This window comes from Motacilla alba, chromosome 4 (assembly GCF_015832195.1).
Source record: "Motacilla alba alba isolate MOTALB_02 chromosome 4, Motacilla_alba_V1.0_pri, whole genome shotgun sequence".
Classification (NCBI taxonomy): Eukaryota; Metazoa; Chordata; class Aves; order Passeriformes; family Motacillidae; genus Motacilla; species Motacilla alba.
The window spans coordinates 43,617,121-43,633,517 of record NC_052019.1 but is presented as its reverse complement, the minus strand read 5'-3'; the positions used below and the strand labels follow the sequence as shown (position 1 = coordinate 43,633,517).

At 50.3% G+C, this 16,397-nt stretch overlaps 1 protein-coding gene across 2 annotated transcripts; it reads right to left on the bottom strand.

Annotated features, from left to right (window-relative positions):
• Positions 1-2,349: 2,349 nt before the first annotated feature.
• Positions 2,350-8,827, bottom strand: PPP1R3B (protein phosphatase 1 regulatory subunit 3B). 2 transcript variants are annotated; one of them, XM_038136421.1, is made up of 2 exons: positions 8,676-8,827; positions 2,350-5,771 (listed from the first exon to the last, which is right to left on the bottom strand). In XM_038136421.1, exons 1-2 carry the CDS (start codon positions 8,687-8,689, stop codon positions 4,880-4,882), a joined length of 906 nt encoding a protein of 301 aa, XP_037992349.1. In that variant the 5' UTR covers positions 8,690-8,827; the 3' UTR covers positions 2,350-4,879. The 2 variants fall into 2 exon arrangements, with proteins under 2 accessions (XP_037992349.1, XP_037992350.1); XM_038136422.1 differs by lacking the exon at positions 8,676-8,827 and adding an exon at positions 8,108-8,614.
• Between the last annotated feature and the right edge of the window lie 7,570 nt (positions 8,828-16,397).

The window sequence follows — 16,397 nt, the reverse complement described above, 5'->3', positions numbered from 1 at the left end:
GACCGCACACAAGCTTGTGGAAGACGTTGTGAAATCAAGCTGATGCTTCGGTCTGGTGATGGTTACACTGGAAACTGCATCATGGTGTGTAAGAGAGACAAGGGCAGTGCCCGAGCAAGGGAGACACTGCACAGCAGCAGGGAACTCCATAGGACATGCTGATCCCGTTTATCCTTTGCCTTGTGGTCTTCCCCCAAAGATCCAGTCTCTTAGAGAGGCTCATTTGCTGCTGCTTTGTGGAGAGAAAACTGAAGAACAGTCGACTGCTGTTGGGAAATGACCTGCTCTAGTTTTCTCCCCTCTTACGCTGCCTTTCAGTTGCAAGGCAGACACATCTTCCACTCTCCACTGCAGTGGACTTCCAGAGGTCACTCTCCACTGCAAGTGCCTCTAAGAGCTACATTTAAATCCAAGGAAAAGTTTAGTCCAGCAGCAAAGTACTACCAGGACACATTTACACGCCCATGATTTGGAAGAGACGTGTTCCTCTGCATATTATCTCCTTCTGGGCAGTTTTCCCCCAGAGCATCCCCACATGGGTCCCCTGGCAAACATCTGAAGCAAGAATGTGGGGTGCTCAGAAATTGACATTTACACAACATTTGGGACTCTGCTCTGCCAGGATGCAGGTGCAGGGAGCCTGCATCCTGCCTTTGTCACTACAGCCAGGACCTGCAATCCCGTGTGCTCTAGGGGCTGCTGTGACAGCAGTGCTTCAGCAGAGCTGCCCCCCTGTAGGACAGCATCCCCAAGCCAATGGGAGGTGGACATGGAGCAGGGGATTATTTGCCCTCCTCTCCTCAACCAAACTGTCCCCAGAACACAGACTTTGGAAACCTGAACCTCCAAACACATCCAAGATCAACATGATACCACAGCTTAGTTATCTCTACCCAGAGGCAGCATCAAAATCCCTCAGGATAGAGAGAGAAAAGTGCTTGGGGGAGGGGGGTGCAATGGCATGAGCATTCTAAGAAATCTTTGTATATTAACCAGCAAGTACACAATCACACCTGCCACCAAGGACTTCATAAATGCAGCAATTGCAATATCTGTATCATCTAGCACATAACACCTGGGCATTAGGGAGAAACCCCAGAGCTGAGCTCTCTTGGCCCTTCTAATGTTGCACCATCTCCTCAGCTACCCTAGATGGCTTGGACTTCCCTTACGTCCTAAACTGAAACTGTCCTCAGATGGGGTTTTCAGCCACAAAGCTGTTACAGGAAATGTCTGGCTGCAACCTTCTCATTCATGAGCTTAGGCCAGCGTTCAGATGTGAAAACAGCCCTGGCCAAGCCACCCCAAGCACCTGAAACAAGGACACAGATACCTTTTAATTTTTTTTTCTTTTATGCAGCCAGAAAAACAATCCAATTACCTTTTAAAAGAGCCCTGTGTAGTATGTTTGATTAAAAGAACCACAGTGGTATAAAAAGTAATCTTATGAGAGGAAGAGACTTGGAAAGAGCCACAGGCAGGAGGTGCTCAGTTTTATCACGGTGTAGAGCAGAGGCCAAGCTCATTCTCTGCAAGGCTCTGCAGTAAGATGGGAAGCACTGCCTAGAGCTGCTCAAACCAGCACACACCAAGACAAACACATCCCCCTCCCCTTCCCCCACAGCTTTCCATCTAATCTTATCTGTAAGCAGCAAATCCCACCCAGCTCAGTAGCTGATCGAAATACAACACCTTCAGAGCATCACCGAGGAGGCTCAATCTTTGTGGTGAAAGCCAGGTCAAACGCCAAAACTGGCCCTGGCTGGCATTTACACCAGCTGTTCCCTCTCTGCAAAGGGGCATGTTTCCTCCTAGTGTTCCTTATTGTAGTGACAACAGGGATAATGACTCGGATGTAAGGAAGGGTCTAACTTTCACTCGGTGTTTGAAAAGAGCCTGCCCCCGCTTCTGCAACACCTCTCGCAGCATCCATCATAGCCCAGTACACAGAGTAAAGCACTGATCCCAGATCAAGCCGAGGTGGGGGAAGGGGAGAAGAGGGAGAACAGAGATTGACTCAAAACAAAAGCAGAGAAACCCGAAAAGGCTGTTCCTGGCACTGCAAGCAGGGGAAGAGTGAAGAGCACTTCGGGAACACAGTGATTAGTGGGGAAACCTAGGAGCAGAGAAAAGGGTCGGGGCTCCTCCCATCCCAGGGCTGCAGAGGCAATGGAAGCATTTGTGTTGGCAGGAAGGCAGCAGGAACAGGCAGCTCTTTCCTGTTTCGGGCAGCAGAATTCAGGGGGGATGTGTGCTCCTCCCTGCCAATGGCCACTTGCAGGAAGCTGGACCCGTGTCCAAATTGCCTCCCCAGCCCCATGGGTGCTCAAATAAGATACACAGCCAACATTTTGTTCCACCTTTATTTTAACAATCAGATAAAAACAGCCATATTTTTTAAAAGAGTCATTACATGGCAATTATAAAGTGCATTTTCCACTTGAATGTTGTGTACAAAAATATCTTTTAAAAACAAACATGCAAAACATCCTACAAGGCACTTCCAGGCATAGAGCAAGGAGAGCAACCCCCTCACTTCTATGTTCACATTGGCAATGGAAAAAGGGAAGAGGGGAAAGGCCACAAGTAGTATTTTTAAAATGCTATTGATCAAATAGTCAGTTCCCAACCTAGCTTTTACTTATGGCACTGCTCTTCTAGCTTATCTTCCATGTTCCTCCCTAAGCACACCCAAGGCACAGCCTGAAAACAAGCCCATAAGGAGACACCACCATCCACAGCACCCCAGACCCACATGCCTTGTTCTGGCTCACAGACAGCCCTCCATGGGCACAAGAAGGTGCCAGGAGAACACTACTTTTCTACAGTCAGTGTCTTACAACATCAACACCATACACTAAATAAATAAAAAGTATCAGTGTCACACAAACTTGCCTTAAGTTTAAAACCAAGCCAAGCTAGGCAACAGTCCCCTCCAGAGAGATCAGACGCAGGCTCTAAAGGCTGACTTGGGAAGCTGTTTGAACAGAGGAACCAATCCTGATGAGTTCTGGGCTAGCAAGTAGATTCACCACCTCAACTAAGTGATCAGGCACACTGAAGTCACATACTGATTCTGTATTTTGAAAAAGCAGCAGTTGAAGGCCAGCTATTCTTCCTGTAAGCTCCTGTCCCTTTTGATATCCAACAGTGATCCCAGTATCCCTCCTAGGTTAGAGTAAAGCAGCTTCTAAGTATTTGTACAGTAGTCTCCAGAATTAAAAGCAACGTTAACAAAGTTAAGTAATCTAGCCTGTTGCTTCTCTCCAGCACATCCACCGGCAACTGGAGTCACCCAAAATTATGTAAAGCTTATGCACTAGAAAAAGTAGCATTCTCTTGACCTCTATTTCTACACTGTTCAGCACTCTTTCTTTGAGCTGAGGGATTAAGTTATCCTGCTAGGTTAGCACCCAAGAAGCTCTGTAAGGCTGTTTGGCACTGCTAAGCTCACCAGCCCAGCACACATCCAGGAGCCAAGCCACCTCTTTAATCACAGGGACGGCTCACATCTGTGATTTGTCTCACATGCAGGGGTGCTGTCAGGATAACCCCACACCTCACTCTCCTCGTGGCTAGCTCTTTGCATAGGCGGGGTGAGCCACTTTTTATGGCCAGAGATGCAAAGTCTGGGCATTTGCAGGTCAAAGTGGCAGATACTGCTTCAGCAGAGAGGGAAGCCCAGCACGTTCATCCCAGGCAGCCTCACATGGGAGCAGTGCTATGCCTTTATCTGCCAAGCAGTCCATGGCACAGAGTAACAAACCATTACCAGATCTTAAAAGCAACATCAGTTCCAAAGCCTGTTCATCCCAAAGCCTTGCTGGGATTGCACATACCGCTCCTTTCTCAGTCGAGGCACTTCCACCACAGCAGGTACACAACAGTCACCTTCCTGTACAGGACACAGCACAGACAGCCATGGGCTCTGGTTCTGTTTGGCTCCTGTAACACCTGAGCAGAGCCTCCTGCACAGGACCCTGGGCTCCAGCTGGACAAAACTCTGGTTTTACAGTCCACAGGAGGATGAAACGCATTTTCAGGGTCCAGCACAGCCAACTTCAGATGTCCATCAAGGGGAAAAGGCATCATTAATCACTTGTGATTAAAGAAACAGGAAGATTTGAAGAAGGCAGTCAAGGATGTCAATGCACAGCTCTGTTACAAGCACCACGAAGCTACAGCTAATCTCTATTTCTGGTAACACCAATGGTATGAGAGATTTTCAAGATCTAATATAACAACCAGTGACTAAGCATATCAGATCCTCTCCCACAGGCACATCTCCTAATACGGCAGGCTGTAGGTCCACACTTCCTGTCATCACATGGCATTTTCACTTCCAAAACATGCTTTCTGCCTCCAGTAGGAAGGGCCTCGCTACAAGGATATGTGCAAAGAGAGGATTCCATTCCCAGCAATCCAACCACACTATTTCCTGACAGGCACAGGCTGGCTTTGCAAGGAGAACCCTGCAGCTGCAGTAGAGCCCACTAACATTATAATACTAGGAAGTATTTTGAAAGAGCCTTTTAATACTAGGCAGGCAGTACAAAGCAGCCACCACTACACAGCTTGAACAGGCAATATAAGCACTGTAGTGTTTCCCTGGACACTGGCATCTTTACTGAAGAGGAAGAAGAAGTGCTGAAGAGATATGAGCGGTCCTTGGTCCTCTGATCATCTGGAGAGCCAGATTTGCTTCTCTGACTATAAGCCCCCTGCCAGCAGAGCACTGCACATCTGGTTTTGCTGGGAGGCTTGTGCTACGCTACACAGAGCCATACTTCTTCCACCTATTCATACACCTGTGTTCAGACCAGCCCCAAGGCCTGCAGACACACCAGCAGCAGTTATCAGCCTGGCCTTTGTCCTTGGGTCAATAGTAGGGCCCCAGCTTCTCGTAGCCTGAATAACTGGGCCACTCAGGAAAGAGGCCATAGGAGCACCGAGGGCTCCCAAACCGGTCAAATGCACTGCCAAAGTCAGGAGCCTGTGGGGGACGGACAGCTTCCTGGGCAGACTTCAGTTCTGACCGTATGATCCTGTAATTTGTGCCCCTGTTGTTGTCCCAGTGCACCTTCCCATCACACTCAAAGGAAATGGCAAACTCGACTCTTTCGTGAGATTGAATCCCCTCAGGCAAGCTGATGTCAAAGGAAAACGTGTCCTGATCCGACCCTCCGTACGTATCCTTGACATACTGGCACGGGTGATCTACAAAGCTTTTCCACGTGTCAAACGTCATCCGGATCTTCACTGTCTTTTCAAAAGCGAGGTTCTTCACCTTCACTGTTCCCACAATAGATTTCTCCTTTAGCATACAGTTTTCTAGACAGACACAGTCTGTCTGGAGGCGGTTTCTGAAGTCCAGGTAGTCTACGGAGGGCTGAACAAAATCCAGGACAAAGCTGTCCTTCTCCACTGTTGTCAGACCCACGATGTTGTCTATCAGCTCTGTGATGTTGAAAGGAATATCGAGCGGATCTTCAAACTCTGAGAACACTTTCACCATCGTCAGAGCGAAGCCTCTGCTGTCTGCAAACGACACCCTCTTCTTGGCCTTGCTGTGTGTGAAGGAGTTTGCAGCCTCTTCTGGGCCGTTCAGCGCAGCCTTGCTGCTCAGCTGGATGCAGGGCCGCAGGGGCTTGCTTGGCTTTGGAGCAATTTTGCAGGCACACTTCTCTCTTCGCAAGGGCGAGGAGCACAGGTACAGCTGCATCGCCACGTCCACAGCCATCGCTTGCTTGTGAGGGAAATAGTCTAACACTCTGGAAGATGAGAAGAAGGGTCAGTTGATGCCAGAAAAGCACTTTAATACAAATTTTGTCTGACAGTTGATATATCACTTCCCCCAAGCCATCCCAAATAAGCTTGCTTCTTAATTAAAAGCCAGTACCTGCATGGTGTGATTTACAGACACTGTGAGAAAAACACTACAGAAGTGGCAGGACCAGAGCCTGTTGTGCCCTTGAACAGCTCTTCCAACTGCTGCAGGGACAGAGTCAACCTTTGAAGGCACACACACAGGCACTGTCCTACTAGGCTAGCAATAGCAGCCTCCAGAGCATTTGTAATCCAAAGCAAAGCCCCTGGCTCAATCCTGCCAATGCTCACAAAACCCCCAGATTATCAAATTTCAGTGCTACATAAAGCAGTACTCCTGCTGTGCTTTCCTCCCTCCAGGAGAGATTCTCTCAGGTCTTCACAAGCTTTTGTAGGAATAGGAACTCAGTTTGTCACAAGCTGCCGTACACAACTGACTTCACCTCTCATAAAACCCCAGAGGTCAGCCAAAAAACACTCATTCAGTTGAGCTACACACTCTGCTCATCGCTGTCCCCCAGAACTGCTCCATCCAAAGTGCCTCCAAGTAGTATTGCAAAGATAGCAACAGTCTGACACAGCAGCAGGGCACAGGCTTAGCCAACACTGCTCTGGAGCTTTCTTCCCTCTACTCCATTTTAAAACAACACCAGCTCAGAAGGCACATCAGCCAGTTTTACCTCCAGCATGGAGTCTGCACGTCAAGCCTCCATGGGGTTTGTGCTAAGCCCCTGGAAAACAGCCATACAGCCACGGGGCTCTGCCAAGCACAACTCACCTACCTGAGTTTCACTGAGGCTTTGGAAGCAATTCCTTCTCCCAGAAGGCAGAGGCCATGCGCCCCTCCATGACAGCCTCCCCTCCAGCACCCAGCCCCTTCCTCCAGGGATTCAGCACCATCTCTCTCTCTCTCCATGCATCCACTGAAGTGCACTTTGCCAGATGTGCCCTGGAATTGCCTCTGCAGCCAGGCAGCTCCCGGAACACTGCGCCCATCATTCCTGCCCTTACACTGATGTGCCAATGGATGTTTTTGGCACACTCTCTTCGGCCTGGCTCTGGATAAACTGCTGGATGGATTTATCACACACATCCCCCTTAAGTCAACTGTATGTAGCTGACTTTAAAAAGAGAGTATTCCTTTAATAAAATTCCTGCTTGGCAGCAGGCCAGGCTTGAAAGCTGCTCCCACCACACAGAGAGGGATGAGGCAGCAACAGCAGCAGTGACCACTGGCCTTGTGATGCAGCAGAGTTCTGGCTGCCAAAGCCATGCACGGCCAGCTCTAGTACTTGATTGCCGCTCCCGTGCCAAGAAAAAGCAAGAGCCACACTCTCCAATTCAGTGCTTTAACTCCCCACCCTGTAACACCAACACAGCAGCTCCGAGCAAGCTTTCACAGCATCCACTCAGCAAGGGTCTCTGTTTATTCAGAGCACATGTGCCAAGGCTTGCGTCCCAACACACCCACCAGCCAACTCCTTCTGCAGCGCCTCCATTCAGCTCAAGGGCAGCTGCACAAAACAGACACCTCAGATCCACCTGTCTGCTAATACTACTCTGCTCATCTCTACCTGGTTTTGCCAAGTTTTTGTTCATACACACTTTATATAGGCCATTTCCTCCTTTAAATTAATGCAGCTTCCAGTGCTTCTTCGCTTACTTCGGTCAGTTTCATCTGCATTGCATCTTTTCCCAGGGAAATTTATGCAGCTGAATTCCTGTAACTTCTGAGAAGCCAGGTTTCTTAGGAAGCCTTGGTCATTCAGTTTTAGAATGCAGAGGCATAGAATGCCCAGCTGCATAACTTGGAGTTGTTTTCCAAGCTAAAAACTATAGGAAGAGCTTTTCATAACCAACTATAAGCATGAGCCTTGTGCTTTTATGAGCTGCCAGTTCATTGGATATCCCAGACAGCTTTTCCTGCACTGGAGACTCTACTGATGCCCAGCTCTCAGCCAGAGGCAGGTTTCCCCTTTGGGGCTGAGGAGGGTTGTCTCTTGCACTCCAGATGCTTTGGAGGTGGGAGCAGGAATATAGTTTTGAGAGCTCATTCGGGAAATAAAGATCCAGGAAGCAAAAAGTGCAAGGCAGGGAGCCCTATGCAGGTACAGGGGGCAATTCCTTTCTGTCGCCCCTCAAAAGGAGAACAAACTTGACTCCGCCCCAGGACTTCTTCCTGTAGCTTTACCCTCTCCAGAGGAGGATGTCAGCAGTCACTGATTCCTCCCTCCTGCCATTCTACGACGGAGAATGAAGCCAGAGCCAAGGAATTACTTACACCTCCCTTATCGAACCCCTTCGGTTGCCTCCGCTCTGCTTCCCACCTGCTACCTGGGGACAGGTGACCCCTCGCACAGGGCTGGGCGTGCAGCACTTGCAGAGCCAAAGTTCGCAGCCGTCACAGGCCCGAAGCAGCGCCCGGTCGCTCCGCACCCCCTCCTCCTCCTCCCGATCCCGAACGGGCCGGGCCGTCCCCCCGGGCTCAGCCCGCTTCCCGCAGGCGTCTGCCCGGCGGCGCTCACTCGCTACAGCCCGCCCCCTCCGCAACAGCAGCCAAGCCGCGCCGCCCAGAGCCGGGAGAGGCGGCGGCAGCGCCAGCAGCAGCAGCAGCAGAGCCCCGTGGAGGGGCAGCCCCGGGGCCACCGCTGCCGCCTCGGCCGGGGGGCTGCAGGAGCCAAGCCGCGGGACCCCGTTTTCCCCCAGGAACAGCACCGCCGCGGCGGGGAGCGCTCCCGCACACACGAGGAGGCTGCAAAGCCGAGCAGGCGGGGAAGGCAGAAGGGAGGAGGAGGATGAGGAGCGGCGTCAGCGCCGGGGTCGCGGCGGGCGGCGCGGCGCGCCCGTACCTGGTGCAGTGCATGGGGCCGGTCCGGCAGCACCAACTCGCGCCGCGCGGCCCCCGCGCCGGCCTCTTAACAGCGCCAGGCCCCGCCCCACTGGGCGACGGCCAATCAGCGCGCTCCGAGCGCGGGCGCCCGGCACGCGAGGGGGCGGGACCGGCCCGGTGGGCGGGGCCGCAGCGGGCGGTGGGTCCTGAGGGGCCGCGCGGGGATGGCGGGCCGGCCGGCGGGGAGCTCCGTGCGCCGCTCCGGGGCTGCCGTGCCGGGGGAGCTCCGTGCGCCGCTCCGGGGCTGCCGTGCCGGGGGAGCTCGCCGAGCAGCCCCGCCACTCCCCCCGCGGCAGGGCAAGCTCGTTGCGGTAAAGTGACAAGGTCTGTGTCCGGCGTCGGCTGCCCCCAGTTCCTCGCTGTCCGTCGGTTCCTGCGCCAGGTTGCTGTCCCCGTGTGTTCAGAATCACAGAATCAATTAGGCTGGAAAAGACCTCTGAGATCATTGAGTCCAGCCGATGACCGAACACCACAATGTCAACTAAACCGCAGCACTGAATGCCAGGTGCAGTCCTTCCTTAAACACCTCGGGAAGGGTGCCTCCACCAGCTCCCTGCGCAGCCCATTCCAATGTCTAACCACCCTTCTTCTGTGAAGAAATTCCTTCTAATGTCCAACCTAAACCTCTCCTGCTGCAGCTTAAGACGATGTGCTCTTGTCCTGTCACTGGTTACCTGGGAAAAGAGGCACCTTTCAGGTACTAGACAATGATTGTAGACAGTGATTAAGATCCCTCCTGAGCCTTTTCTTCTCCAGACTAAACACCCCCAGCTCCCTCAGCTGCTCCTCAACGAATTTATGCTCCAGACCCATCACCTGTTTTACTGCCCTTCTCTGGACCCTCTCCAGCACCTCAGTGTCCTTCCTGAACTGAGGGGCCAAAACTGAGATGGGCAGAGTAGGCTTTCCAGGTGCCACAAGTAAGCAGCTTGAGAGAGGAAAGCCATTTTGGGGCACCAATCTTCCTGTCTGAGCTGGCCCAGGGTGTTTGGGTGCTCAGGGTCAGGGGGGGAGGAGGGTGACCCTCACACTCCTATCTTGTGGCCACAGCACCAGAGCTCTGCTGGCCATGGGTAGAAATCTCCAGAGGATACTCAAAAACCTGCTTTCCAGACAATTTATTTTTTTTTTTTTGTAGAGGTTGCTTCCATCCATGAGGAAAAAACACCAATAGGGCATGGCTGGCAAAGAGATCAGCTCCATGGGAATCCCTGTCCAGCCCATGTGCAGAGCTGGAAACATCTGCCAGGTGAATCAATGCTCTGTCATAGACTGGTTTGCAGGGCCAGCTGGGCCAAGGGGTCTTCCCAATTGTCTTCCCGCCTCCAGTTCCCATTTCTGCTCCTTTGGGCTGCTCCCAAGTCCATGTCAGCACAGAGCCCTGTGTCCTCAATAATTTGGAAAGTGTGCATGGAGCTGGCCTCCCTGTCAGGGGAGTGGCTCTGTGGACAAATGCCACCCCCATGGGAAAGCAGCAGAGGCTGTAAAGCCTGCTGGAAGGTAGGGATGGTGCATTTACCTTCTCCCCATGGTAGCAGTGAGGATACTTTTGGTGCCACATCTGGCCTCTAACTGCACAGCTGTAAGCAATGCTCTCTCTCTCCTTCCTTACAAAGCAGAAAGCAGGACTGAAGTGTCAACATTTGTTTTCCATTAACTTGTGGAAACACAGACAGCTATTGTTAAAGCTAGAGACTTCCTGCTGTAAGCTGCCATTTAAAAAGTTATTACTCTGCAAGGCAGAAGGGTTTTGTTGAGGGAAAAAAACATACTTTTTTGTTTCATAAATTCTTTTTTGATAAAACCAATGGTAGCATTTAAAGCTGGGAGAGAGAGCTGAAAGATGTACCTGTTGCAGGAGTTTGGTAGATTTACAGTAATATTTCATGTGCTGAGGGTATGGTGGGGTTTTAGCACGTGTTACTTAATGACAGGGTTTACAGCAGTGATGAAGGGACCCACATTTAGATTTCCCCAGCAGACAGACATGGGATAAAGTGGATGTGGCCCATGAACCCCCTCCAGTGCTGCCCCCCCTTCTCCAGGCAGAGCCACTTCACCCCGGCTCAGCGTCACTGGTGCAGAGAAGTTTGGATGGAAGTGCTGGACTTAATGGGATGAGCCCCAAAACTGGTGGAAGCCCCAACCTGACGTACACTTGTCACTCTGGTCCACTGCAGGTTTCTCCTGCTGGCAGCTTGGCAACATGGAGGTGCCAAAGGAGATGCTGGATCGCTCTGGGCTGTAAGGGCTTTGCCCAGACAGCCCGCAGTGCCAGGCACAGAATGCACAGGAGGTGGCTCAGGGTGCATTTCTGCCCCTGTTTGCCGTGAGCTGGGCAGGGAGTTGCACAACTGTGTCTCATGTTTGCCCCTGAAGCAAAGGTAGGTGGATGTCTGGGCAGGGCATTGTGGCAGACTGTGGACACAGGCTCTTATCTCTGGGAAGCCAAGATAGTGGCTATATTTAACTCAGTGCTACAGCCTTGGGCAGGGATCTTTGTGATTTCCCCACAGTTTTCCCCACACCCCTCCTGCTTTGCAGAGGGATGAGACAAGCTTGTTCCCTGGCATGAGGAATAGGCTGCACGTTGCTTTTCTTTGGGGGAGTGTTGTAAGAACTAGTCTCATCCATGACAGACAGCTCTGGAAGGAGGGTCCCACTCTCCCATCACGTCTCACTTGGCTTTTCTTCCTCATTCAATGGTTATTTACCCCAGCACATCCTGGTACATCCTGCATCCTGGTGGCTCCTGCACCTCTTGGGTGCAGCCCTGCTGGTTTACTGCCTGAGGGGAGGCTGAGCTTCTCCAGCCCTCCAGAGGGGCCTTCCTTCGCTTGCCGTGCTCCCTTAAGAGCTACTCTACCAGCAGGCTTGAGTAGGTCGTCAGGGACTTCCTGGTCCTGCCACCTCCACAGTGCCCTGCTGGAGACATGAGTGGATGGAGCATCTTCTCCTCCATGTTGGGAACCTGCAGACTGCAGCAACAGCTCAATTTCCCAGCAGCCAGCCAGTGGGCAGCCCCAGCAGGAAAGGGGAGAGGGGCCAAGAGTGTTGTGCAATGTGTCCACACCACATCAGGCTGCTGGGCCAAGGCTCAAGGGCAAGGGCTGTAAACCAGTGGAGTGGTTGATGTAATAGGGAGCTGGGCAGGGGCTGCTGCCATGGGGCACCCCTTCCCATATCTCGTGCCGTCTCCCAAATCAGCAGTCCCTTCCCACTTCTTTTAGGTTTCATGAGACTCAACAGCTGATGGGGAGAGACACAGTGAGCATCCTTGCTGACCAAAAGCAGAGCAGGGTTCGGCTGCAGAGGCCAGCTGGCCAGCGGCCACTGATCAATGGCTGGGCTTGCTGGCCAGCCAGCACCAACAGCCCGTTGGCCAGCTATGGCTAACGTGACAGAAAGCTGTAGGAAACATGGATTCCCTCACCATCAGCTTGGTAACTGCAGTCAACTTGGTAACTCTCACTGTCATCTCTAAGTGTGTGCTGAAACCTGATGTGTTGCTTGGGAGCTCCTTGTACTCCCAGGCCCCAGTCTGGCTTCTCTAGTGTCACAGAAAACACAGCTTCACCAAAGGGCAGACTTGGGAAATCCTTTTGGGTGATGGGATTCCCCTTTCTTTTTTCCATAGGTCTCAAACTCCTGTGTCTGTCCCAGGCAATTAAGCAAAAAGCATTCGTTGTGCCCCAGTATCAAAGGAAGTCCCAGTCTTGGCTAAGGCTCTTGACTGTGCTTTGGGGAGCTGTGCTCCAGGGCAGCGGCCCCACTGCTTCTCCAGTCCAGAAATGAGGAGTTGCTACAATATTCTGGCTGCAGGCCTGACGTGGGGTATTTATCTTGGAATGGCTCCCTTTGGATCTCGTGTGCACCCATGGTCAAACACTCCGAGGATTGTGTACTCTGCCCACGGAAGACCATGGCACCTGCCCTTCCAGGCCAACATGCACAGCAAAGATGGTGTGGGGCCAGATACAAAGCCTGGCCTGGTACCAGTGTGTGTGGTAGAGAAAGATTGGGTATTACAAAACTGTGGTTCTTAATATCAAAAATGCCCAACAAAAGAGACCTTTAAAGTCGTTGCAAAGAAAGGGAAATTATGGGGGAATGAATGAAGGCAAATTGGCCACAACACATGCTGCTACTTAGAGAGAAAAAGGGGAATGGGCTTTCAGCAAAGGAAGAGCTCAAAGGACAGCACAAGGAGACAGATAACAGTACAGAAACCAAATGACGGTCAGACAGGAACAACAAAGAGAGGAGTCTTTGGCCTGACATACAATGTGCTTGTTGAAAATGTTGTATCAGTGCTAAGGTGGGGATGGGTACCAAGTTAAAAAAATCTTTACTCCAGAGATTGGGACCCAAGAGGGCATGAGTCCCTGCAGGAAGAGAAAGATAATACCTGCTTTTTCAACATATATCATGTTCTTTTCAGAAAACTGCTCAAGGACCTTGCTTTCCTGCAGTCTACACAATTCATTCTCATCAGTGTGGTTCTGGAAAAATCATAGCAATAGAAAGGAGGTTGGTTGTCTGTCCCAAGATTGCATAAAGCGGTGCAGCAACATCCTTACTTTTTTTTTTTTTTTTTTTTTTTTTTTTTTTTTTTTTTTTTTTTTTTGAGAGTCTCCCCTCCTCTAGTGAGCATGCACTGTGGAAATGTCTGGTTTGACCTCACAGAAACTTTTCTTTGTTATGCTTCAGCTGTTGCAGAGAAACATGGTGGTTTTCCATCCCTTCTGCTGTTTGTTTGAACCCAAGAGTACCTGGTGGTGCAGATACTATGTGTAAAAAAAAAAAAAAAAAAAAAAAAAAAAAAAGCTGTAAACAGGAAGGAAGAAAGAAGCCTAAGGAGCATAAAGACACAGCTCGGACTAAAACCTCAAATCTTCCAAATTCCCCATGTGCTCCTGCAGGAGAGAGACAGCAAGGGCTGGGCTGGAGTGGCAAGAGTATGAAAAGGAATTTGGCTGTTTTATTGGATACACTGGTGTGATTGCAAATCCAGAGATGCTCAGCTCCTCTCAGGCAGGCTGAATCAGCCCAGCTGCATTGACAGCTTGCCTTTTTTATACCATACAGGTATCCAACTGGCTGAACTTGAACCTGCCCTGGATGCATAACTTATGGTGAAGCAATATATATTTTAACTTTGGGGCCCTACAAAGTTTGCAAACCTTATTTGGTGGAGCAGTTGTCTTGGGAACTTGTATGTATCCAGACTTGGGGACTCAGAGAGCTTATCTTTGTGCAAGAGGCTGAGTTTTGCCTGAAAGCCACTTGTATGCTGATGAAGGCTGGGGAGAAAAAGCCAGACTGACGAGTGCATGTAGTTCTTGTTGATAAATATGATCCTAAGCTCCTTTCAGGGGTTCATACCCTTCAGCTGAGCCTCTCTGAGTATCCAGGCTCTCTGCTGGTCCATCCCTCCATGGAGCATTTTGTCTCACCTGAAGATTAGTGTCAATGAAAGATGGGATCTGTCGCTTTCTGGACCTGCCTGTCTTTGTGCATTCACTGTAGAAAGAATCTGACAATCAGCAGGAACAAGATGCCTGACTTTTAAACAGTATCCTGAGCAAGTGCCAAAGGCACTGTCTGTAATAAAGGCAAAAGCTTGCGGTACTGGGAAGGTCAGCTGAAGCTACTCCAGTCATCAGCCTTTGCATTTCTTGAAAATGTTTTTCAAGTGTAACCTGGCCTTTTTATTTGGAAGTTTTAATTTAAGGAGTTATTCAAGGATTTTTAACCAATTAACCAGAATCTTGAAGTTTCCTTCTTGCAGAAACTAAAATTGCCCCTCTCTGGGGATCATGCATTTCTGAAGTTGCACAGTAGATGCTACTAAGTAGGTCACTTGAGATCCCCATTTTGGAGCCTACAAAGGCCTCCAATGTCTGCAGGTACCTTGGCATTGCCTCATCTCTAGAGAACTTAGGATCCTGCAGAAACAGCTCTCTCCCTGCCTGATCTTACAAGATCCAGCTAATCTCATCTCCACCTCACAGGATTACGCACCATGACTTTGCACCCCATCGAGGACTCCTAAACTTGGATTGGACAAAGCAGAATTTAGGAAATGTGCCTGCAGACAAGAGGCACACCCAGGGCAGGAATAACTCTAACGGGCTCTAAAGCAGGCTAGCTATTCATAGGAAGGCTGCCTGTGTCTCTGGCTGGGTAGGAGGGATTCAGGCCACTGAATAGTAGGGTGAGCAGTGTTCCAGTGCTTATGGCTGGGAATAGCTCATGTCCCAAGCCCACGGAGCCTGCGAGCATTTTTATCTGTCTATTTCAGCTCTCCTCCTCCTCTAGTCTTTGCTCATCTCATATTACTGATCTACTCAGCTTCCCTTCATCAGCAGCTACTGGGACCCTGCTGTGGCTGAAAACCAGAGTAAAGAAAGTGCAACTCCTCCCAAAAGTAAGACAAACAGCATGGTGTCCCTCAAGTTTCCCTGAATGCAACTGATTCCTGAGCAGAAGTTGAAGTGTTGGAAAGCAAGTCAAGGTGGTACAGACACAGCAGGTGGTGAAAGAGAAGGTCTTTGGCTTTGTAAATAGGACACCAGCTTATAGTGATTTGAATCCAGTGGCACCAGCAAAACTGTAAAAAACAGCAGTGGCTGGGAGCTGCAGGAAAATCACCAAGTTGAAATAAATATTGTGGTTCTGAAAGTCGACATGAATAGGCTGGGAATTTAATTTGCAGACCTATCTACTCTTAATAAAGGAGAAAGAAATCTAGAAGAGGTGAAACAGTGCATAGCAGCTGAACACCTTGGGTTTTGATTTTTTTTCACCTCCAGAACTGCAGTGATAACTTAGGTGTTTTTGCCTGAAAGCCAAAGGCCATAATAGGCCATTTTCTGCAGTATCACTCCATCAAAACTCATAGTGCAGTGCTGAAAAACTGCAGACACTACCAAATACTCTGCTCTAATTATTTCCATTCATCTAAGAGTTACTTCAGAATACAAATTCTTCTGTGATATTCAGGCTCCCAGTGAGGCAACAACCTGGAAAAGACCAAACACTGTTTTCTGAGGCTGGTTGCTGTAACCTTATCATCTGAGACTCACAGAGCACTTTGGATCTCCTCAAGTGCACGTCCCAGAGACAGGAAGTTGCTGTCACATCCTGGAGATGGGCTGTATATCTAAGCTGGCTGACCCACAGAGCAATGACTCAACTCAAACCCTGCCAGCTTTCTCAGCTCTCTTTGGTTGCTTAGTCTTGAAATTACTCAAGTCCAGTCTTCTGACTTTGCCTCCTACAAGGTCTGGTTGGTTCCCCTCCCTCTGTTGGGTGGATTCTCCTTGGGAGACTTTACAATGCCTAATGAACCTCAGGTTGTGGCTGATGTGAACTGGTTTTGAGCTGTTTGACAGCTTTGGGACAACCTTTAAAGCCCTTGGTCCCACAGCTTCTAGTGTTGAGCCTGTGATGGGGTTTGCTCCAGTAAGGAGTTTGCTTAGGTCCTCCAAGAGGTAGGCAGAGTTAGCTCAATCAAATTAAGTAATCAAGTACTGTTTGATTAACAGCTTAACCCAAGCTGCTCGTGGCTTCCCTGGCAGACAGGGCTGATCCAGCCTGTGCAACAGCACGACTGGGGCTTTGCACCGTTCCTGTCCAGAGAACCACGTGCTGGACAGGGTTACCCTGGCACTCAACT